The sequence below is a fragment of the Suillus fuscotomentosus genome (assembly GCF_016647785.1).
Source record: "Suillus fuscotomentosus strain FC203 chromosome Unknown F5891scaffold_14, whole genome shotgun sequence".
In the NCBI taxonomy this organism is placed as follows: Eukaryota; Fungi; Basidiomycota; class Agaricomycetes; order Boletales; family Suillaceae; genus Suillus; species Suillus fuscotomentosus.
The window spans coordinates 46,542-67,645 of NW_024539526.1; the positions used below are offsets into that span (position 1 = coordinate 46,542).

At 47.8% G+C, this 21,104-nt stretch overlaps 4 protein-coding genes across 4 annotated transcripts; 1 reads left to right on the forward strand and 3 right to left on the reverse strand.

Annotated features, from left to right (window-relative positions):
• Positions 1-2,634: 2,634 nt before the first annotated feature.
• Positions 2,635-4,069, reverse strand: F5891DRAFT_1142371 (HAD-like domain-containing protein). Its single transcript, XM_041364925.1, has 6 exons — positions 3,841-4,069; positions 3,739-3,773; positions 3,599-3,680; positions 3,447-3,547; positions 3,125-3,383; positions 2,635-3,074 (listed from the first exon to the last, which is right to left on the reverse strand). The coding sequence occupies exons 1-6, from the start codon at positions 3,909-3,911 to the stop codon at positions 2,768-2,770; spliced, it is 855 nt and encodes a 284-aa protein (XP_041228574.1). The 5' UTR covers positions 3,912-4,069; the 3' UTR covers positions 2,635-2,767.
• Positions 4,070-4,164: 95 nt separating this feature from the next.
• On the reverse strand, positions 4,165-5,787 carry F5891DRAFT_1019838 (DUF706-domain-containing protein). The gene is made up of 7 exons (XM_041361102.1): positions 5,538-5,787; positions 5,358-5,483; positions 5,176-5,300; positions 4,968-5,120; positions 4,746-4,907; positions 4,613-4,692; positions 4,165-4,559 (listed from the first exon to the last, which is right to left on the reverse strand). Exons 1-7 carry the CDS (start codon positions 5,605-5,607, stop codon positions 4,373-4,375), a joined length of 903 nt encoding a protein of 300 aa, XP_041228575.1. The 5' UTR covers positions 5,608-5,787; the 3' UTR covers positions 4,165-4,372.
• Positions 5,788-6,976: 1,189 nt separating this feature from the next.
• F5891DRAFT_1019839 (NADP-dependent oxidoreductase domain-containing protein) lies at positions 6,977-8,727 on the reverse strand. Its single transcript, XM_041361103.1, has 9 exons — positions 8,624-8,727; positions 8,434-8,558; positions 8,297-8,381; positions 8,172-8,241; positions 8,027-8,117; positions 7,733-7,968; positions 7,496-7,682; positions 7,266-7,433; positions 6,977-7,213 (listed from the first exon to the last, which is right to left on the reverse strand). The coding sequence occupies exons 2-9, from the start codon at positions 8,489-8,491 to the stop codon at positions 7,170-7,172; spliced, it is 939 nt and encodes a 312-aa protein (XP_041228576.1). The 5' UTR covers positions 8,492-8,558; positions 8,624-8,727; the 3' UTR covers positions 6,977-7,169.
• Positions 8,728-9,578: 851 nt separating this feature from the next.
• F5891DRAFT_111844 (uncharacterized protein) lies at positions 9,579-15,899 on the forward strand. Its single transcript, XM_041363829.1, has 15 exons — positions 9,579-9,848; positions 9,907-9,966; positions 10,034-10,132; positions 10,187-10,356; positions 10,407-10,565; positions 10,625-11,713; positions 11,768-12,464; positions 12,515-12,676; positions 12,731-12,872; positions 12,925-13,014; positions 13,066-13,678; positions 13,734-14,176; positions 14,225-14,265; positions 14,318-14,397; positions 14,446-15,899. The coding sequence occupies exons 1-15, from the start codon at positions 9,662-9,664 to the stop codon at positions 15,826-15,828; spliced, it is 5,415 nt and encodes a 1,804-aa protein (XP_041228577.1). The 5' UTR covers positions 9,579-9,661; the 3' UTR covers positions 15,829-15,899.
• Positions 15,900-21,104: the final 5,205 nt, after the last annotated feature.

Genomic DNA, 21,104 nt, shown 5'->3' on the forward strand with positions numbered 1-21,104 from the left:
GAACCTTATCAATGCATCATGAATGACCCCAAGAGGCTTATATGGGTCGGGGCGGCCACAGTACTGACAGGACTCGCCTGGAGAAACACATGGAAGTTAAAAGCGTCCATATGAATCGATGCAAATAAATTGGAAGACATGTGACAGTTTTGCAGCATGTTCAAATTTGGCAGCAGTGAAGCGCTGACATTTGAACGAATCAACCATAGGTAAGCACGCGATCAGTAATTCATGAGCAGTAATAATGCGAGATTGCTCAGCTCCGTAGAGCAGTAACATAGTCGGGCCTGTGGTGCCATTCCCACCCATCAAATCACACTCGTTCTCCTGTGCAAGAAATACCAGGTGCCGTATGGCTCCAGGTTAAATAATAGGCACACGAATAGCGTGGCAATAGTCCGAGAATCGGAGACCAATGAGGACCGCTTAGCCACGGAAGTCTAGCAGCACGGTAGTAGACGTACAAAAGTCTCCCGCAGTGAGCCCTCCTAGACATTTCTGGGTCGCTGTGGCCCTGTGCACATGCGACAGTAAGTGACGACTACAATTCCTGCTCGGTTTGATTGAGCGGCGATAGGCGAATGCCAGTGCCAAACTTGTACCAAACAAAACCCTTGTGGTACTCACGAGTTACCAAGATCTCACGGCCAATAAATTTAGCTTCAAATTTTGAACTCACACCGCGACTCGGAGCAACGTTGCTTCCGAGGTATCCTCTCCAAGTTGCGCTGCCTATATGCCAGTATGGAGGAGGAGTACTTGTAAAAACTCACGTCAAGAGCTCACGGCGGACAGTTCGGCGATATCATCCGATATGCATAGCACCGTCAATCCTCCGTTTCCCGCACCGCTTGAGTCGTATGATTAATTGATATCAGAGTTTTGGTGGAACATCCTCCAGTTTGCCCATGACTAGTAGTTCTCGAGAAACCCGAGACTCCTGATTCTTGCATCGACACGCAAGACATTTACTGGTCATGTACTGGAGCCTCAGGCTGGACCGTTGTGGTGAAACCTGTGAGGCCTTGCGCCGTTAATCAGATGTCTCCTATAAAGCTTGTGGAAATAGGATAACCAAAAACAGGTAAGTTGCACGCTGGCTTATGTTCGTATTTACTGTTACAGGACTTTCAAAGAGCCATGACCTCCGATGTGACTGTCGGTACCGAATTTTGGCATATCATTAGCTTCCCTTCCCTCTCCCCTCTTTTCCCAAACCGACGTATCTTACCTGGTGTGGGGCTAGCAATAAAACATTTCAATATATCTGGTTGCTACCCCGGAAGTGTTGACACTCAATGATTTCGTGTGTGTTTTCTGATGCTCTTAAGTTCTTTTTGAGACCTTCTCTTATTACTCCAGAAGTACTATTATTTTCCGTTAGTCTCGTGGAATGGATTCCGCACGGGCCCTGCCGATTTCGATTTCCCATCTGCCCAACACTTGTGCGAATAGCACGGCAGAGCGGGTGCTGATCTGCACCATTGAGCGGTCGGCTGATCAACACTCCGATTGGTGCTGCTACAACTTTTCATCTGTTTTTTGCCTCCCATAATCTTCGCAAGCTGGAGTTCGTCATCGTACCAAAATGTGGTGTGCAGTCCGACAACACCACCCATTTGCAGATACGGTCAAGGCGTGGTTATTGGCTATTCATCTTTAATTGTTCAAGACATGCATCACCTCAATTGCCTTACTCCATCATTGCTCGTGTCTAGTCTGATATCACGTTGCCGCACATTGGGTCTGCTGTGATGGAACATAAGTATCCCCTGACGGTCTCCACCAAGGATTTTCACACAATGCACTGAGTGTGGCACACTTCAGCAGCTCAAGGGTTGGTCATCCTACAAAGATCGTTGGTTTCATTTTGGTCGTCGCACCTGATTTGGTAGCAATTGATGCATATTTCTTTCTAACAGAATGATCCAGGCTTCATATACACAATACTTCAGCAGGTTGATCGTGTCTTTCTCCACGGAAAAATTTGGAAGTGAAGATGTTGGACGTCCACTTGATCACCACGGAGTTGTGCAACCGCTACAGGAAAACGGAAATGGGGAAGCAGCTGGTAGCGGCATTGGTGAGGATGAAGGAAATTTCGAGGAAGATCGCGGAAGTGAAGATGAATTCGTCCGACCAGCCTTTTTCAGCCTCATTGGGGAAGAATAATTCGAAACGTTCGCAGACGAGTACTCAATTTTCTTTGCGATGATTCGTCTTACTTTTTTCTCCTCGCCATGGAGTATCATTTGCAGCGCAACCGTCTCTTTCAATTTACAGACTTGCCATCGTTCTTTCGACCGTTTTTTGTTACAACATACATTCACTCGAACTCTCGTTCGTCACTTCCATCAATCTTTCGCTCCCCCGTCAATCTCATTGTAAGTATGATTGCAATTCTCTGTCAAGCACGTATTTACTTTGACTTGTACTACAGCATCTCCAATAGTTTTAGTCGGATTGAAACCATGTTTAGTCATGCTGAGATCCGTCATCGAGTCACTTGGTTCTTGCCCAACACCTGTCGTGGCAATGATACGCCTAATGACTGATGTGTCAATTGGTGCGTTGGTTGTGCTTGACATATCTTGACGAAGTTTCAAGCAAAGGTACCACTGATACCGAGAATAATAAGCTGGGTTCAACTTGATCAATTAAAGGCGCGATCTTGATGCCTCCAAATCTAAATGCATTGTGTCACGAGAGTACTCGATACTTCTTCTCCCTTGCGATCGCCATCACTGGGGGCGAGGTGAGACAACTTCTAAGCTACTTCAGGCCACTCCCGTGCAATGATATTCTGTCGCTCTTCTTCCGTCTTTGCGAAGATGATCAGCTTTATCACACCTTGCGCCTCCTCGAAACTCTGGAATAACCGGTGCTTGATCTTGTTTATGATGCAGTATTCCATCAATTCGTTCTCTCCATTCGGCTTGAACTTGACGAACAGACAAGTCGCCCCCCGCGCTGCGGATAAGTCTGAGACGCCATCACCAAAGAAGAATACGATGGGGGCAGGATCCATATTCCTGTATGGCGCAATCGCCTTCGACTTGTCATGTCCGAAACCGCTAATTTATCATTCTCAGTCAAACACGCAAACAGTGATGTGCAACGTTACCTCTCAGGATGACGGTATTGAATGTCCCAGCTCCCATCATCGTAGGTTTTCACCTCATTCGATATTATTTGAATGCCGTCAAGGCTGGCCAGGTACTTATTCAGGACTGCGCGGATAATAGGTTCCATACCACTGCGGAGGTATGAATGCACAGCACGGTGAAACCACAATTTTTTGTACCTGGACACAATTACCACGGGTATATCATTCATTTCGCAAAATTCGTAGAAGCCCTTGAAAGTATCATCGACTTTGATATCTGAAACAGACCACATCAGTAGCTGCACACAAACGCCTGGTGTAATGCGCAAACAAAACTTACTTTCCGCGACAGCATTTTTACAAAACTCAAATGTATGCGTCACCTTTCCTTCTTCCTTGCCATTCTCGTTGACGCTCACGATCATCTTCCGGAAACCATCCCTAAATGGCGAAATCAATTCGGCAGCTTCGTTTATGCAGAATGTTTCGCACCGGAAGTTATCTTCGCCTTTACGTATACGCTGATTGAGCAGAACGCGATCTGAGCGCCCCATCCCAAAGGTGTCCGTCACAACTGAATCGTAGTACTTTGATTAGAGCAAGGCACATAGTAAGTTCTCGACGCGACAAACAATCATTGGAGTCCTGCGTGGTGATCGTGCCATCCCTGGTTGAGCACAGCGAGCCTCAGTCAGTGTTATCGCCGCTTAGATCTAGATCTAGCGTTTACGCACCAATCGCTGAGCACGATAAATTTCTTGCCGTGGTGGATGACTGGTTCACTAAGAGGTGATTCCTGTGACATTGCAGAATAAGTACAAGGGGTTGTCTAGTATGTTTGGATATATCTTGTCTAGCAGGATATAGAAGGTATGAGTCAAAGATAGTGAAGCTGAATCCGTGAGATCTTGAGATATGGAGTGTTTCAGTGGTGGCGCAGGTCCAGGGTTGCACGTGCACGTGTGCACTGTGCACGTTGGTCGTTGGAGCTCCAAATCTTATCACATCTTTGATCAAAGCAAACTTCAAAGTTCACGCTATTTTGTTGGCAATATTAATAATGCAGTAAATTACTTCAATACTAATAAAGCTTCTATACGGACATAGGGATACTGTCGCAATAAAGTAAATGGAAAAACTAGGGACACAAACTTTGAAAGAAATACACAATTAAGCTGCACGGTTTCCATCCTCCACAGGAGGCTGGATCTATACCAGGCGGTGGACTATGATTTTAGAATAAAGGTGTGCGCGCATTTATCGCATCTACCAGTCAATCTCAGAAGGGAAGAATTTAGCAATGAGGTCTTGGTAGTATGGGCGAAGTTTTTCAATATCGCAAGGCTCGTCACTCTTCGAGTAGAGGTCATAAGGGTTGAAGGCGCGAGCGGCCTCAAGAGCTGCATGATCTTTCTCGTTCATGAGGTGGGTGTAAGCTCCTTCACGGTGCCATCTGGATAGACATTGTAAGAATTCGGTGGGCGATGCCGAGTGGGAGAGGCTTACGGATAAAAGCTGTGATATCTTATCATAGCAAGGCCTTCTGCAGGGAGGGAGCTCTGATCCTTAACGACATTGTAGAGATACTGTGAGAAGTTTGATAAGCACAGAAGAATACGATACGTAGACAGAAATATACCTCGTCATGACCCCAAGACACCATAACATTATCAAGGCCGCAATTAGGCTCATAAATTCCATACTTGGTAGAATAAACGGCGTCGTGGAAGTCTGGGTTGCCGGCGAAGGTACCGGGGTATATGTTTTTATCGGAGAAAGCACAGCCGACGACGAAGGTATCCTTGCGTCAAGAAGCGTATCAGTATGCAGGTCGTTACGAGTACCAGGTAAAGGAACTTACACCGACAACGTCCCACTGGCCTTCGCTGCCAAATAGGTACAACAGTTTACCAAGGTCGTGGATCAAACCGGTAACTTGCATCCATTCAGGCTTGCCATCGTGTCGGATGGCCTCGGCAGTCTGGAGCAAATGCTCGATTTGCGAAAGCTCAGTCTAAATATGTATTACAAGTCAGCAAAGGAAAGTCGCAAGCCAACAAATTACTGACGTCTGGATCCGAGTCGTCCACAAGCGTGTTGAGCATTTCCATAGCTTGCCAGATACCCATGCGAGCGCGTTTCCGGTTCTTGAATTCCGTGCGGGCCTTGATGTTAAAAGCTACGGTTTGTTTTTCTACGTGACAGTGTCAGTACCACATTGCGAATTAGTAAATTGAATGGATAAACAAACCATGTTGCTCCTTGTAAAAATTCTTGACGCGATCGCAGGCCGTCTCATACTGCCGGAAGGTTGTCTTGTCTTTGGTAGAATCGAACTCAGACTGAGAGTCCCAGATTTGGACCTTTAAAGCATTGACTGCAGAGAGACGGTAAGTCACATAACGAGGGCGGTGGAGCAGCAAGTACACACCTTCATCGACTGCGTCAGAAACAGCATCAAGCTCATGTCCGGCATGGGTGTTAACAACAACAGCAGGCATGTTTAGAGGTAGTAGTGAAATGAGGATTTTGGGAGAGGAGCAGGAGGGTTATTGGGAATGAGAGTCAAGGCAGGCTACCTTATATACGATTCCGACCATCGCGAACACCAACAGAACCTGAAACTGCCCTGCACCGATTCACCTACGTGTGTTTCCGCAAAATTGATGACGATAATTTGAAAGATTGACAACTTCCCTATTAGTATGTGGGTCCCTTATTTCAAATTAGCGCCGCGGAGCCTTTTCGCAACCACGCCGACCACGTGTCTCTTGCGTGGCTCCGATGCTTTCTCGGAGCTAGCGGAACTTGGTCTGTAGCAGACCACAAGTATTGCGTAGTTGGTGACCAGGTCATATGTCGTGCTCAACGTTAACCAGTACCGTGTAGATACTGCCGTCGTCGGCCGACATCTAGTAACACGTCCTGACTCGCCGTCAAGGTTTGCACAGGATCTGGATTTACTTGGTCTAGTAACTTGTTCTAACTCTCGTTCGCTTCCGTGATCCAATATTGACAACGGCAACCTGCATCTCACTCGCCGCTGGTGTGACAAAACATTCCGGGCCATCGCGCAAGAACAAAGACACCGACAGCTGAATTTTTTCTCTTGGTGCAGCCCTTATTCAGGTTCACATAATTCCTGAGCCCATCGGAACATAACAACTTGGCGTTGCGCAAAGCACGGTAAAAGTCGGACAAACCCATGGGCTTATGGCAGAACCTAAGTAAAGTTGCCGTCGGTACACCGTGCACGTATCAGATAGCTCCCGACAATGATTTGTTGATCAGCTCTCACTCACTTAAGCTTGGTCATCCTACTACTTAGGTATCCTTCGAGATTCTATTTTGCTGGCTGGGGCGAATTGAGAAAATTCCAACATCTCTCAACCTATTTGCGTCGACATAGAAATCTGCTCTAAGTACATGTGATAGGTCTTTCCGTCACCCGTGGCTCGTCAGGCCAACCGTTGCTCCATGGACTCTGATATATTTATGGTCACTCAGGCCTGCATGATCATCCCAGTATAGGTGATGGGTCAAGTTTACGAGCTGAGCACCTCTCCTTCAGGTCATACTTAATGATGGTCGTTTTCTTTGTGTTGGCACTTGCGCAATCACAGTATATAAGCCACTCATCGTCCTGAGACAAGTGATGAGCTGTCATCTCTATCCCGCGGACGATTGGCCATAGCCTCAAGGAGCACTTTCTGTCTTGCAGAGTGGCAGTACGCGTCCACGCTTGTTTACAATAGCCACCGCTAAAATCCTTGCTCCGACCCGAAAATTCTACCGCGCATCAGACTAGCTGTGTGGTCTACACCCTCATACGAATGGAGGCACTTGCTATTCCTGATTCGTGTCATCTCATTGTACGGTCGCATTGCATATGTTTCATGTGTTTACCAGGCCGTCGGTCAATCAATGGTGTGAAAACGTATTCATGAAAAGCATGCAGCTCTACTGATGCATATGGTTTCATGTCTGCCTTAGATGTTACAGTCGTGCACTCCGATTTACTCACTATCAATCATATACATCAATGAATGACTGCGCCTATTGCTCACTTTGTTGCAGTGGGCCAATTATCGAAGCCGAGGTCAATACCTGGATAGCACATTTCAGTACCATCACTTTCGCAGCTATTATTGACACTCACCCCAGGGTGGCATGATGAAACGCTTCTGCTTGCCACCCGCAGCTACACCGTCAAGGACTTTGATGTCCTCTGGTGTCAGCACACTGTATGCTTCGAGCGCACCGGTCAAGTTAGACTCGATACGGGATGGTGTCACTGATTTGGGAAGGACAATGATATCCTTCGCCACTGCGATGAGACACATCAACTACAATTCTTTTGCACAGAGCGAATGACAAGCATTAACGCACGCAGGTAGCCGAGAAGGACATCGGACGTGCTCTTGAGGCCATGCTTCTTTGCGATCTCTGTGGCAGACTCATCGGTCAACAGTGGAGAATTGGTCGAACCAAGGGGCGAGTACGCCTGTGGAACGATCTTCTTCGACTTCAAGTAATCAAGAAGTTCGAGCTGCGGATTGTACAGATGAATTTCAAGCTACATGTTTCAATGGTCAGTTTTCAATGGTGACATTACGTCCAACACACCTGATTAACAGCCGGTATGATCTCAGCTGTCGGCAAAATCTTATCGAGTACCGTCTGGGAGAAGTTTGATGCGCCAATTGACTTGACTTTACCCTTCTTTACCATGGCCTCCATACCCTTCCATGTATCCCTGATGTCCCAGGATTCATCAATGTCACGGTTTCCGTTCGGGCGCATCGGCATGACAGGGTGATTGCCGTTCGGGTTCATCGCGATAGGCCAGTGCACGAGGTAAACTGATAATTAAGAACTGTCAGTGTCAATCAGACAAGGCCAGAGAAATGCAGATCCCACGATCAAGATATGTTGTTCCCAAGTTTGCCAGTGTCTGGTCAAGGCATTCCTCAACACGTTTATGGTATGTGCCCCAAAGCTTGCTGGTGATCTATCAATACCCAGGTGAACAGGGTAACGAATCCGTGAGATATGTCATACGCACAAACACTTCCTCCCGCGGAACGCCCGATGCACGCAGGCCCTCTCCGACTTCCTTCTCGTTCCCGTACGCCCTTTGGTGTGAAGCGTTCGTTATGATTATTTCACGGTCAACCAACATTTTCCTACCAAGCACAGTCGATGTGTCTATAACCTGCCTTCAGTGCATGTTCGACAGCGAGGGCAACTTCATTGGGTTTAGATTGCCATGTTCCTGTTCAGTTTGTCAGTAAGTCGTTAACCCTGAACTGAGTTCGTGAGCTCACCCAGCCCGATGGCAGGGATGATCTGGCCGTTATTAAGGGTGGTGAAATGAGATGCCATAGGTAACCAAAGACAGGTTGAGGTTAACGACACGATGTTATCTCCTTGAGCTGACTCTGACTATGACCTGCACGAGATCATCGTTGACATCGTGAGATTTCATCGGAATCAGCCTCAACCACTGCAGCTGACAGTATTTGTTCACGCGGTGCCCAGAGATAACGGATCTACGTGGTTTTGGAAAATGTTCTGCCAGGTCTCGGGCGCCACGAGTAAATGTGATATAGTACTGTGCAATGTGCATGATGCGGTCGATGATCCAAGCGTTAGTTCCGGCTGCTGCCAGCTGCAGTGCGGACGGTCCGGCCGGTGCGACTCCAGACGTACACGTATGTACTATTGAATATTAGAGGTTGACGTGTGACAGTTCCGAGTCAGACTCTTTTGCCTCTAGCCGTTATTACATAGCCTGATGACTCAATCATCTACTAGTGCCAGGGTCTGGAACTTTGTCTAGTCTTTTCATTTCTGGGTACTTCCATTTCACTCTTTCTAACTCGATTTTCTGATACCCGCAATCAACGACGATGCGGTCGACTCGAGTGGCCAGGCCTAAACTTAGCCTTCTCCACGATCATGACCGAAGATCAATATTCAATGGTGCCACATATCGTCGATATGTTAGTCATTCGCGTCATCATTTTCAATTACTGCCCCAGCTTTTCGGCGAGGCTTCGGGCTTGGCTTGAAGCTTGAGCGTTTGTCTCGTGAGTAGTAATGACCCTACATGCCTGCCTAGCGACCAACTCAAGTTTGTTATCGATGGATAATCATCGGAGATGCATGTGCGAACTTGAACTTCGCGAAGATTTAGCTGAGTACGAATGATCATTTGATATTGCCCAACTTCTTAATACCCTACTTGCAAAGTCTCTTGTCATCGATAAGCATTATGAACTCCACCGAGAATTCAGCGGTCCGAGAACGCTCTCAATGGCCGAGTCACCCTAATTTACACAAAGCTTCCTTCTGTATTGGGCGAGCAAGCGCCGCCCTATACTAGTCTTAGATATCAGCCTCTTGCCGTATCATTGATGATCGATCTCAGTGGTTGCGCCTCGAGGTGATTATCCTGGCCATCTCCACTTCCGGAAGCCGACCTGTCTGCCCTAGACGGACCATTAAAAAACTGCAGATCACTTGGATCCCACTCACGCTACCATCCGCACTATGGATTTCGAGGAGTTTGAAGTTGATATCGAGCGAGCCATCGAGAACTCCGATCTATCAAAATCATGCACTATTACAGAAACTTTGGACTGGGTCGATTCAACGTGGTATGCGCCTGAAAGTAGGAATGCTCGCTGGATGGACCTAATCGGCGACTATGCCGGTGCAGAACCTTTCGTCATAGATGGTACTCGTTTGACTTGTCAGTCGTCTAACCTTCAGGTTGATGCTGATCTACGTCTCAGGTCATTCTTTACTCCAAGTTGTGCTTGATGATCGTCTGCTCTCACTAGCGAAGGATGACGGTATGTCATTGTGGTCTACTGCAGATGTTGTTTATCTGACATGACTCGGGCGATGGCACTGTTGAAGATCCATCATTTCAAATCATTCATGCGATCTATTTACTAGAACACATACTGCAGAACTTTCGAAATCGATCAGCGAACTTCGATATCGTTTTCTTTGATGGTGAGGCCGCTTCTCCATCTTACTATCTCAGTCTATCTTACTGATATGTCTTAGTCAACCGACACCTAGTACTGCGAGCGGGCGAGTCGGAATTTATTGTTGCATCTCGAGCCCTAGCCAGAAGACTCCTATATAAGCACCTCCAGTCGCTGGATTCGGTGAATACCTTCACCTTTACGAGTCTCTCCGACAAAAATTGGCTCGATTATCGTATTCGAGTGAAGGTAGAACATCGCCTCACAAAACATGATAATTTCTTCTCACTCCCATATAGCCAATGTTTGTCATGGTCAATGATGGCGGTACTCTGAAGGAAGGAGTCGGACAATTCGCTGCCCATCAAATACTCACTCAACGATTATTTATCTTCGATTTACTGGCTAGTGGATTGGCAATGGCGCCGCTCCAGGGTGCTGATTTCAAGGACACCAAGGTCACACCGCGTCTTCTTCCCTGTTCTATTTTCTTACCTGATTGTTGGTCATGCTATAGATCTTAACTTTCGTTTTTGAATCAAAGCTTCGCTCAAGCCAGGGAGGGCATTTCCCCAATGCTGTTTTATCCGCGGGCATCGCTGCCAGGGACATTCTTGCTAATCATGAACAAGGGCCATTCGATCAAGTCCGCAGCTGCGTTCTTGGTGAAGCATCAGTATCCCCATCTTTCTTCGACCTCTGCGCGACCTTGAAGGATGTTGGATTGTCATATCTTTCAGCATTCAAGAGCAACACTCAGCCATTGCTACTTGCTGTTTTTATCATTCACGTTCTTCTTCTCAAGAACATGTCTGTCCAGGATCGAGCGCGGCGCCTGCCACCAATGAAACCCGACCTTTTCACTTCATTGACGAAATCCTTCCTACCTCATATCCTTCGAGCAGCAGAAGCAGTCGTTGTAGCAAACGATGCATCCCTCGACATTGATATTCGTGTATTCCTTTGTATCTTGCGCTATCTTTCCGAGCATCCAGCTCAATCGCTGACGGAGGTCCTGGGACCGACTGTGGTCAAAGATGCAGAAGATATTTTTTCTGAGTTGAAGCTCCCGCACCTTGACTTTTCGCATTTGAGCGTATCTTTCCTTCCTGATGACTTGTATGAGATTCCAATTCCCCTCAAGCTCCTTCCGTTTTCCAACCCAGTTTTTGACGAGGAGCTTTCTGCCGTCCGCATTGTTACGGAGGGCGTCACACGCCCCCATCCCGTAGAGCCTGTTGCTTCTGGTGGAGAAGAGTCTGACGAGTGGGATGATAGCAGCACTAGTGACGAGTCCGCTGTTGTCCTCCCATCCGCTCGTTCTTCTCAAAATAAAACATCAAAAGAGGATACACACTTTTCTGACACGCAGCATTGGCACAACAATAAAAAAGCCATTCCTCCCAAGCGCCTCGGAGGAGAGGCTACAGCACCGATGACTGAATGGCAGCGTAATCGGCAGCGTACTTGGAAGCTTCGTTCGGACCAGCGCTTTATGAAGACCTTGCATGACCAAGCTAGCACCCTTACAGGGGCGTTAGGAGCTGTCCTCGAACAAGTCAAAATACCATCTGTAGCGTCCCTTGCGAATCAGCGTAACGTGAAGGTCGGTGCTCAGGCATAGCAATTCTTACTTCTGTCGCTTATCATAGACCCCCAGCCAAAAGTTGTTCACGTTCGTTCGTCAGGCAAAAGTACCAGCAAGCTATCAAAAGCCGATGCCATCCGCGAACAGAATATTGCTAAAAAGGAATCTAAACAAGTATCTGAGTCTGCAGCATGGATCGCGTCCCGCATTCAAGAGATGGAAACCCTAGATGGCGCTGGTCTCGAAAAGTGTCTGGAAGTTCTTGCCCGCAATCCGCGAACTAGGGAGGCATCCGTAGGCGCGGAACTTCGGGTCTATCGTATGCACCGTCTGCTCCGAGAGTGGATCCAGTCCGCTAATCCAGACTCCTCGGCGACTCGTGACAAATATTCCCTGTTGCTCATGCGTCTCGTCAAGGCAGTTTGGGAGATCGGCTTTAGCACAAGAGAGATGGTTAATGCAATCACAAGCGTGTTAATTACCCTCGGCTTCAGCGACTACATCGATAGTCTCGTGGTCTCAGGTTCAGCTGATGACAGGCCGCTAACTTTTCGCTTCGTCAAGCTGGTCAAGTCCAAAACTAAGACCGCGGTCTATGACTTTATGCGAATTCAAGAGCACCCTATTATTTGGCAACTCCGGCTATTCGGGGAATTCATGGATAGAAGTATGGACAGTCAGGCTGACGCAAGAGTGACCTTCAAGCCAGATGCGTGGCAACGCGAGGTGCTTGACGCTGTCGACCAAAATATGTCTCTTCTCGTCGTAGGTTAGTGATGCTTTGTTTCGGAGGTAGAACAACCACTCAGTTATTTATAGCTCCTACCAGTGCGGGGAAGACCTTCATCTCATATTACGCTATGGAGAAGATTCTCCGAGGGTCTGATGACGGGATACTCGTTTATATTGCACCGACAAAAGCCCTCGTCGCTCAGGTTGCAGCCGAGATTTATGCTAGGTTTAGCAAGGATCTTAATGGTCGTGAGTGCTCATGTGCTCATATTCAACAAGTGATCATCGCTGATTCAATTACAGGGAGCTGCTGGGCCATTCATTCCCGTGATTACCGGGTCCACGATCCGCAGAACTGCCAAATCCTTGTCACCGTCCCTGAAATGTTGGCGATCATGCTCTTAACTCCTCCACTCGCCAAGATATGGACCCCCCGACTCAAATAGTATGAATGTCAGTTTGATGCATATGTATTTCCCTCTCACATCTTACCGCAGTGTCGTCCTTGACGAGATTCACACAATCGGCCAGCAGGAGGGCGGAGCTGTTTGGGAACAGATTCTGCTTCTGTGCCCTTGTCCTATCATGTACGTCACTTTTGTATTTAACTGTTGATGTACTAATTCCCGCATGAATAGAGGTCTGTCTGCCACAGTTGGAGCACCAGAAAAGTTCAACGAATGGCTCGAGAGCGTTCAGAAAGCGGGTGGGTTCCAGCACAAGTTTGTGCATTATCCCTATCGATACTCGCACTTGAGAAAGTTCTACTACAACATCCATGAGAAGCCGAGAGATACCTTCCAAGGCCTTTCAACGTACAAGACTACAGAAAGGATGCGATTTCTGCATCCGCTGTCAATTCTTTCGTCCAGTGCACGTTCTCTCCCCTCTGATCTTGCATTGGAAGCGGTGGATACATTGCATTTATATCATGCCCTAAGTATGTGCAATGCCCTCCAGCCCTCCATTCTCGCTGCCCTCGATCCTGCGGTATTTTTTTCGTCTAGCAAACCGCTTCAGCAGAAGGACGTAATCCAATACGAAGAGGCTCTAAAACAGCACCTCGTCCCGTTGTTGTCCTCCTTCGATTCGCAAGACTCCGGGACCCCGTTGTCGCGCGTCATTGTCCAGCTCCAAGATGATGATTTATCTCGTATCCCAGACAGAGTGTTGAACTCTGCACCTAGCCGTGTTGTATCTAGCGACAATATCATTCATCTAGTCGCCGATCTTCACACACAGGGGGACCTCGTGAGTACCCGACGCACTTTCTTTCTCTATGTTCATGAGATCCTTATTTATTTAGCCCGGTATATTCTTCTCATTCGATCGAACCGATTGCGAATATATGGCCAAAATTTTGAACAGGGTGCTCGAGATCAAGGAAGACAAATGGCGCCAAACTAGTCCGGAATGGAAACGCAAAATGGCACAATATAATGCGTACCTTCAGAACGCAAAAGAGCGGGAACGCCAAGCTGCACGAGCATCGAAACATAAGGCCGATGAAGAGGATAAGCGTGCTGACACGAGTGAATGGCAAGCATCCTTTAGACCTGATGATCCCCTGCCAGACTTCTCGTTCGCTGGTCAAAATACTTCGTACACTGCATCGGAACTTGACGAAGATATCGTTCATCTTGGGTGGCGGACTCCCCCTATACCTGAATGGGCATTGAAATGCTTGAGACGTGGGATCGCTGTTCACCATGCTGGTATGAACAAAGGGTATCGTGCTATCGTTGAGAGGTAAGTTTTCTTTTCCAACGTAGCACCGCCGTCTGACAGCAGATCAAGTCTCTTTCGCCGTGGCTTCGTGCGCGTGATTTTCGCAACGAGTAAGCGTTCCATTTTTTCCGTAGGGCTGCTAACCTCAGGCTCCATTTACAGGTACTCTTGCCTTAGGTATCAACGCTCCGACCAAAACTTCGATTTTCTGCGGCGACTCACCCTTCCTCACTGCACTCATGGTTCGTTTCCCATCATCTCACACATTCGTCATTAATTGATGACCTTAGTATCGACAATGTGCGGGACGCGCTGGACGGCGAGGATATGATACCCTCGGTAAAGTCGTTTTCTATGCTCTTCCAATGAGCAAGGTACAGAGACTAGTACTTTCAAAACTGCCGTCCCTCTCTGCCAGTTTCCCTGTAACATCAACTCTCGTCGTGCGCCTGTTCAATCTGTTGGAGGGTTCCAATTACTCCACAATTGCTGTCGCTGCTGTGCAGCGGCTTTTCCGCCTCCCACAAATCAGTTTTGACTCTGAAGAAGGAAGATACCAGCTTTTGCACCATCTACGTTTCTCGATTGACTACTTGCGTCGTGCTCGTCTACTCGACGAGCAAGGGAAGCCGCTCAATCTTTTTGGAATAGCCGCACGCCTGTATTACACGGAGCCTAGCAACTTCGCCCTAGTTGCTTTGTTTCGCAGCGGCGTGATCCATAAGATTTGTGCGCAGTCTGACGTGAAGCTTGCGAAGCGCGACTTCATCCTGTTGATGGCTCACCTCTTTGGACGGCGGTACCTGCCTCCTGCTTGCATGAAAGAGGAGTACATCACGAACGTGGTGAAGAAGTCGCCATCAATGGTCGTACTGCCACCACTGTCTAAGATAGCTCGTGACGAGCTCATATACCAAGAGCGCGAAATCCTCCAGATTTTCACCGGATATGCCCTTACCTACGGAACTCAGCACCAAAAGGACCTTGGGCCTGATCATATTCTGCCTCTTAGTAAAAGGGATATATCGGGTATTGCGGAAGATGAACCATCGCTCATTCGCCATCATCTTCATCATACCGCGATCCGCGTTGTCGCACGGTCGCTCTTTGTGGCTAACTCGGGCCACGATGATCACTTCAGCAGTGTTCACGACCTCGCTCAAACGGCTCGACGTGGACTCAATTTGAACGAACACACCATCCCATCGTTCGAAGGTATCACCGGGAGAACCAACCAAGATAATAGACAGCACGCGCTGAACGCATACCTCCTTGACTTCTACATGCACGGACAGGTGGCGGCTCTTGCCGCTGCGAACGCAATCAGGCGGGGTGACGTTTGGTATGTATTGGAGGAATTTGATCTCACGCTAATGACTGTGCGTGGGGTACTTGAGCAACTCCTTCAAAAGGGGTCCATTGGCGGAAAAGGTGCGACACCAGGGAATGCAGACCTTGATGAGGAGGCGGACAGTGGATATGCATCCCTTGATCCAGTCCAGTGGGAGGATGAAGAAGAGGAGGCGTCTGGGAAGCAGGGGCAAGGAGGGTGGGAATTCACTCATGATTCGCAGCGACCGCCAGGAGTGTCGGGTGCGGACTGGAGAGTTTTCGAAGTGGTCAACGGTGCGCTCGAAGAGTTCCATGAAAAGTTCAAGGCTATGTGGGCCTAAATGTGTGCAAGCTCATACTTCATTGCTCGAACTTGTGCATAAATCGACCGTTCTGCTGCCGCTGTTAGCGTACACCTATGCCTCAGCGTTCCTTCGCAAATAAATGTACACATACTATAGTTATCGAATACTCGTTGAACCGCTACTGAGATACTTGAATTAAACACACCCTTGAACGCCATGAAGATTTCCTCTCGAACGTTTTGATGTTATTTTTATTTGATCCTTGTTTATTGTCCTGTGGGGCGGGCGCTATGGTGGACACTACGTACAGTATTTCTCTCCAACGATACCGAACAACACTTGATGAAAGGACGCGTTGAATCGAGCAGCATCTCCAAACCAATGTTCTCTCCATAGCCTCGCTACCACCTTCGACATTATCTCTGAATACTCCCATCCCAAGGCTTCCCAAGACGATATTTTTACTCTCCTGCTGCTCGAATAGGAAAAGGATAATTTGTCTGTGGAGGCAACATTCACTGCTGCACTCGTGAGTCATACGGCGATACCCAATCCTTTGCATCATTTCGCATCACCACAGCCGAAGGGGTGTAGATGAATGCATGGTGATGGAAGCCGCCTTTCTCGTCGCGGCGGTGGAGATTCTAGAACTACTGAGCAGCGTCTGTCATGAAAGAGGGGTAGAGTGTAGATGAACCTAACAATGGTTTCTTCTTGAGTTGCGAGACCGATTAAAAATCTTCCCCCCAGAGAAGTTGCATCTCCAAAATTCGGTACGCCCGGCATACTCACGCCCCCCGAATTCGAGCTTGGCAAAATATCATGCAGCAGCTGCATGCCACCTCGGAGAGTCGGCATCTCCAGGACAGAGATTTTGCATCTATGAGCAGAGGAAGGGCAGCACTAGTCGATGGTTTAATCGACCAGGTATTAGAAGGATGGGAGTTTGGGTCAGTGTGATCATTCGTGAAGTTGAATTTGGAGGTAATGTTGTATGCCACACAACCAGGAGCCCACCAGCGCGGACAAACCCGTTTTTGTGCAATACAGGGCAGCATGAAGATAACAAACGCCTTCAAGAAATTACAGAGACGACTCTGGCTAGGGTGCGGTGAAAAATTCAATAATTTTTAACAGCGGTTAATTAACCGAGTTATTAACCGGGTTATTAACTGTAAATAATTCAATGCTGGAGGGACACCGGTCAAGAACTGTAAATAATGTACCATGTCCTACCATGGCATCCTAGCCATGCCGTTATATCAAATTCGTCCTGATTTGCCTCGTGTTGGGTGGATAAAGGCTCGTAGAATCTCATACTGACATATTTGTGTCCGCTGTCATTCCAGCCATTGGGTTGCACCTGAATCATACTAATATGTCAGGAACTTTTTTCAGAGTGTCGGACAAGAGAGTGATTGGGATAATAGATATGTCAATTAGTGATGTTCAAGGCCCGGCTCGGCTCAAAAGCCGGGGCCACGGCTCGGCCTTGGAGGGCTGGGGCTTGCTTCAAACCAAGGCCAGGCCCTATGGTAGGGCTCAGGCTCGGCTGGGGCTTGGCTCGGCTTGGGCCTAGGGCCTTGTGATACAAAAAACGTAGCAAGTAAATCAAATTTCATCTAACATTTGAATAGAAACATCTTCGTCATCTGATTCTAACAGCTCCTCATTCTCACATAAATCCTCAGCAACATCATCCCACCCATCATCTTCGTTGAGAGCAGCAGGAGTCTTATCTTCGGACAATGCATCATCTACGAACTCGGTTGCAACAGATGGGTCCTTGCGAAACAGGAGATCATGTTTGATCATGCATTTCAAGCACTGCAGTGCTTCGACGATGTCGTGTTTGAGACGATTTCGGCGCTTGGAGATAGTAATACCAGCAGATGAGAATGCACGTTCACTGGACATGGACGTGGCCATAATGGAAAGGAAGTCACGCGCGAGTGACGCCCAGACTGGGTATCGAGGTGCGTTGATGCCCCACCACTGCACAATAGTCATATCTCCAAGGTGGTCCTTGGAGTTGAGGTAAGCGTGAAAGTCGTGCCGCCACGGCTCATTCGCAGCTTCGGAGGGAGTGACAGAATTTGTGGAACTCGCGCAAGAGATTAGGGTGGGCTGCAGCATCGAGTCACTGTCATCCTCGCCGTCAGAGAGCTCTTGCAGCAGAGCATCGAGTTTGCGATTCCCTGTCTTCCTGACCTTGACTTCGACACCATTCCTAGAGTTGGGATCGTTGCTGTACATTTCGAGATACCGTTCTTTGTACTAGATGTACCATTAGTGAGTGTGTTGTGACGAGAGCTTTACTTACCATCTCCTCTGCATGTCTGTGTGCTTCGACAAGCAATTCCTCGCCCCAATACTTGCGAAGATGGGTCTCCTTTTGTGACGGATCGAGAACTGTCGTTGGAAAGTCAGTGGGAGTAATACTATGTACATGAAAGAACGACGCACGCATCGCCATAATATGGGCGTCAGAACTACTCGACTTCTCGTAATACTTCGTAATCTTCTCAATACCAGCATCGAGGCCCTCCGCAAAATCGAGATACTTGATACGTCCAGAACGTGAAGACCATGCGCTATGCAACGACTCCAATGCAGGCAATGCTAAGTGAAGCATTGGTCCTTGTTCAGATGAGAAGGACTGCTGCGACAACTCGGCAAACTGTAGTTTCAACGTGAGCCGCGACTCGAGTTGTAAGATAAAAATACATACACCAAGGATTGAGAGCAGACGTTGAACACAGGTCCACTCTTCAGATGATAGCTCAAGGTCCGTAATCTTTTTCCGTTTAGCTGAGTCCTTCTCTTGCAAACCGAGCCGGCCCACAAAATAGTCAACTTCCTAATAATATACATCAGCGGGAACAACATTGACATCCTAAATTGAACTTACATCTCGCAGCTCGAATGCACGTTGAAGCATGGTGTATGTTGAGGACCACCTTACTTTCATGTCAAGAAGCAGCTGTCGTGGATGTTTGATTGGCGTGTGGCCATCTTCGTCTCGACGCTGGACACTCTGAAAAAGTTCCTTTCGTTGAGCTGAGGAGCGCTCCTACAATGAACAATGTCAACAAAACATATGTGCATTTGACGGACGGCAAACCTTGACACAGATTGACCGGACTAATCCAACCTCGTCTCGTTCAAGTGTGGAGTGAGTTGCGGGGGCAAGCAAATCGTCGTTAGGTTGGGTGGCATCGTAGTGCCTCGACTTGCTGTGTGTGGACAACAGCGCCTGAGTTGCGAGGTTGATAATGTGGGCCAAGCACCTGAATATATGTGAGAATTGGTAGTAATAAACAAGACATAGAAACTCTTACCGAAGGCGCCGTTTTTTATGATCGAATGTCTTCTTGGTGTGTGCCTCGATGTGGACGGCGAAATGTTCCATCATGGTATCGTTGTTGGCTGCGTTGTCGCACGTAATGTAGCCAATCTGAAACTTCATCAGTGCCACACTGTTATGAAGCTAGAATTTTACTTACCTTATGTTCAATCCCAACACGTTTAACTAATTTGAACAGCGCTTGACCAAGACGGACACCGTTGTGAGCGTTGTTCAGTCGAGTAAAGCCAAGAAGGGCACTTTGAACGCTCCAAACACCGACAGTTCTTTCTTCGATCCAGTGACCAGTGAGGGCAAAATAGCCATCGACATTCGACGCTTGCCAGGCGTCGCATGTCAAATTGATCCATCCTTTGACAGCGTCGCTCTTGTTGTGGTTCGTGTTAGAAATAACGACAAAAAAATCAACAAATGACTTACAAGTAACCGTCGGCGAAGGTTGGTGAGATTACGCTTGAAGAGGTCGATAATGGCTCGGCGTGTCTTTGATCGACTAGGTAGCTTGACACCGTTGGTAGCTCGTGCTGCTACATCAATCATATATTTGAAGGACTTGTGGTTGAGTGCATCAATAGGCTGCAGTGAACTGATAAGTGTCCAATTGCCAGAATTAAATTAAAAAAACATACCTGGTCAGTTTCAATCAGCCATTCAATGGCGGCCTCGCGGAAGATTGCATCTGAGTATGGGATGATCTGTTCCTTTGGTTGCGGCTCACGGAGGTGGGCATCGAGTCGTGCTTGAGAGTCAGCAGCAGCGTCTAGCTTGCGGCGCTTGGTGTCCTTTGGTAACATCGAGACAAATTTCTCAGCTTTGGCCCATGTAAGATATTCATTCTATAATGAACAGTTAGTGGCATGTTTTCTCGGGTTGGCAATACTTACCCTGTGCGAAGCGTCCATATGGCGTCGCATAGTCGTCACCTCATTGACAAAAGCAACGGGTTTTTTCATTTTCTTGCTATAGCGTAGTCAGTACAATGTGCATGAGACAGAAATGTAAATTTACCTGCACAGTCGACAATTCCGGTGCTTCTTGCCTTTGTCAGTGTAAGGCTCGGAAAAAAACTTGGTGATGTCGCGACTTCGCTGCTCTTGACGTGGGTTTTCAGAGGCCTCGTCAATGCTCATGACTTGAACATCCTTGAGGAAGCCGTCAGCATCAACTTCGTCAGAGTGGTTTGCTGAACTAGTTGCATGCGGTGCGTTGACTACATATGTCAAATAGATATCAGTATTATGTATCTGTTTCGTTCGGTAGGAAAACTCACCAGTTGATGGACTTGTATCGTGTTCAGTCTCATTTGCGTGTTCGGGAGGATCAGGGCTATAAGCTCGTTTTTTGCCTGTAGTGATGTAGGCATTAGTCAGTACTTATCCAACAAAATAGTATAAACACACCTTTCGTCAGTCGCTTTTTGTGTGTGCTGCCTGTCAGCTCGATATCATTGTCATTATCGTCAACCTCAACGACAGTGACTTTGTGGCTACGAGAACTCGTAGGAGATGCGGTACTTGGGGGATTCAGAGGTATTGCCACAGAAATGACAGAGGGAGCATTGGCAGCACGACTTGCATCATTGTGAGCTCGCCTGTGTGAAGCTAATTCTTGATCAGCAGCGTTATCCGCACAAATTACCTTCGCTGATGGCACAGCAACACGTTTAGGGCGTGCCGTACTAGTAGGTGGTTCCTCGCCATTGGAATAGACGCGCAGCACCATATGCAGATGTGACCTGTTGAAAATTCAAAAACTCAAATTAGTTTATCCTAGACAGCTGAGGCTTTGAAACTATTGCAGTTTCACGGTCATAGCCAACTGAACGAAAACGTACCTGAAAGCCGTGGCCTGAAAGCCTGGCTCTGGCCTGGACACAACTTGAGCCAGGCCCTAAGCCTTCATAGGCCGTCTACAAAGCCCAGCTGGGCTTGGCCTAAGTGGGCCC

What these genes read in the sequence shown, in the direction of transcription:
- F5891DRAFT_1019838 (XM_041361102.1), bottom strand. Translation starts at nt 5,607, where the DNA reads ATGCCTGCTGTTGTTGTTAACACCCATGCCGGACATGAGCTTGATGCT. An exon ending in TTCTGACGCAGTCGATGAAG is followed by an intron (nt 5,484 to 5,537) that starts GTGTGTACTTGC and finishes GTCTCTCTGCAG; the next exon opens with TCAATGCTTTAAAGGTCCAA. An exon ending in AGATATCACAGCTTTTATCC is followed by an intron (nt 4,560 to 4,612) that starts GTAAGCCTCTCC and finishes ATGTCTATCCAG; the next exon opens with ATGGCACCGTGAAGGAGCTT.
- F5891DRAFT_111844 (XM_041363829.1), top strand. Translation starts at nt 9,662, where the DNA reads ATGGATTTCGAGGAGTTTGAAGTTGATATCGAGCGAGCCATCGAGAAC. An exon ending in AGAACCTTTCGTCATAGATG is followed by an intron (nt 9,849 to 9,906) that starts GTACTCGTTTGA and finishes TCTACGTCTCAG; the next exon opens with GTCATTCTTTACTCCAAGTT. An exon ending in TATGTCTCTTCTCGTCGTAG is followed by an intron (nt 12,465 to 12,514) that starts GTTAGTGATGCT and finishes AGTTATTTATAG; the next exon opens with CTCCTACCAGTGCGGGGAAG.
- F5891DRAFT_1142371 (XM_041364925.1), bottom strand. Translation starts at nt 3,911, where the DNA reads ATGTCACAGGAATCACCTCTTAGTGAACCAGTCATCCACCACGGCAAG. An exon ending in CACGCAGGACTCCAATGATT is followed by an intron (nt 3,681 to 3,738) that starts GTTTGTCGCGTC and finishes ACTACGATTCAG; the next exon opens with TTGTGACGGACACCTTTGGG. An exon ending in CAATACCGTCATCCTGAGAG is followed by an intron (nt 3,075 to 3,124) that starts GTAACGTTGCAC and finishes ATGATAAATTAG; the next exon opens with CGGTTTCGGACATGACAAGT.
- F5891DRAFT_1019839 (XM_041361103.1), bottom strand. Translation starts at nt 8,491, where the DNA reads ATGGCATCTCATTTCACCACCCTTAATAACGGCCAGATCATCCCTGCC. An exon ending in TGTCCTTCTCGGCTACCTGC is followed by an intron (nt 7,434 to 7,495) that starts GTGCGTTAATGC and finishes GTCTCATCGCAG; the next exon opens with TGGCGAAGGATATCATTGTC. An exon ending in TTTCATCATGCCACCCTGGG is followed by an intron (nt 7,214 to 7,265) that starts GTGAGTGTCAAT and finishes TGTGCTATCCAG; the next exon opens with GTATTGACCTCGGCTTCGAT.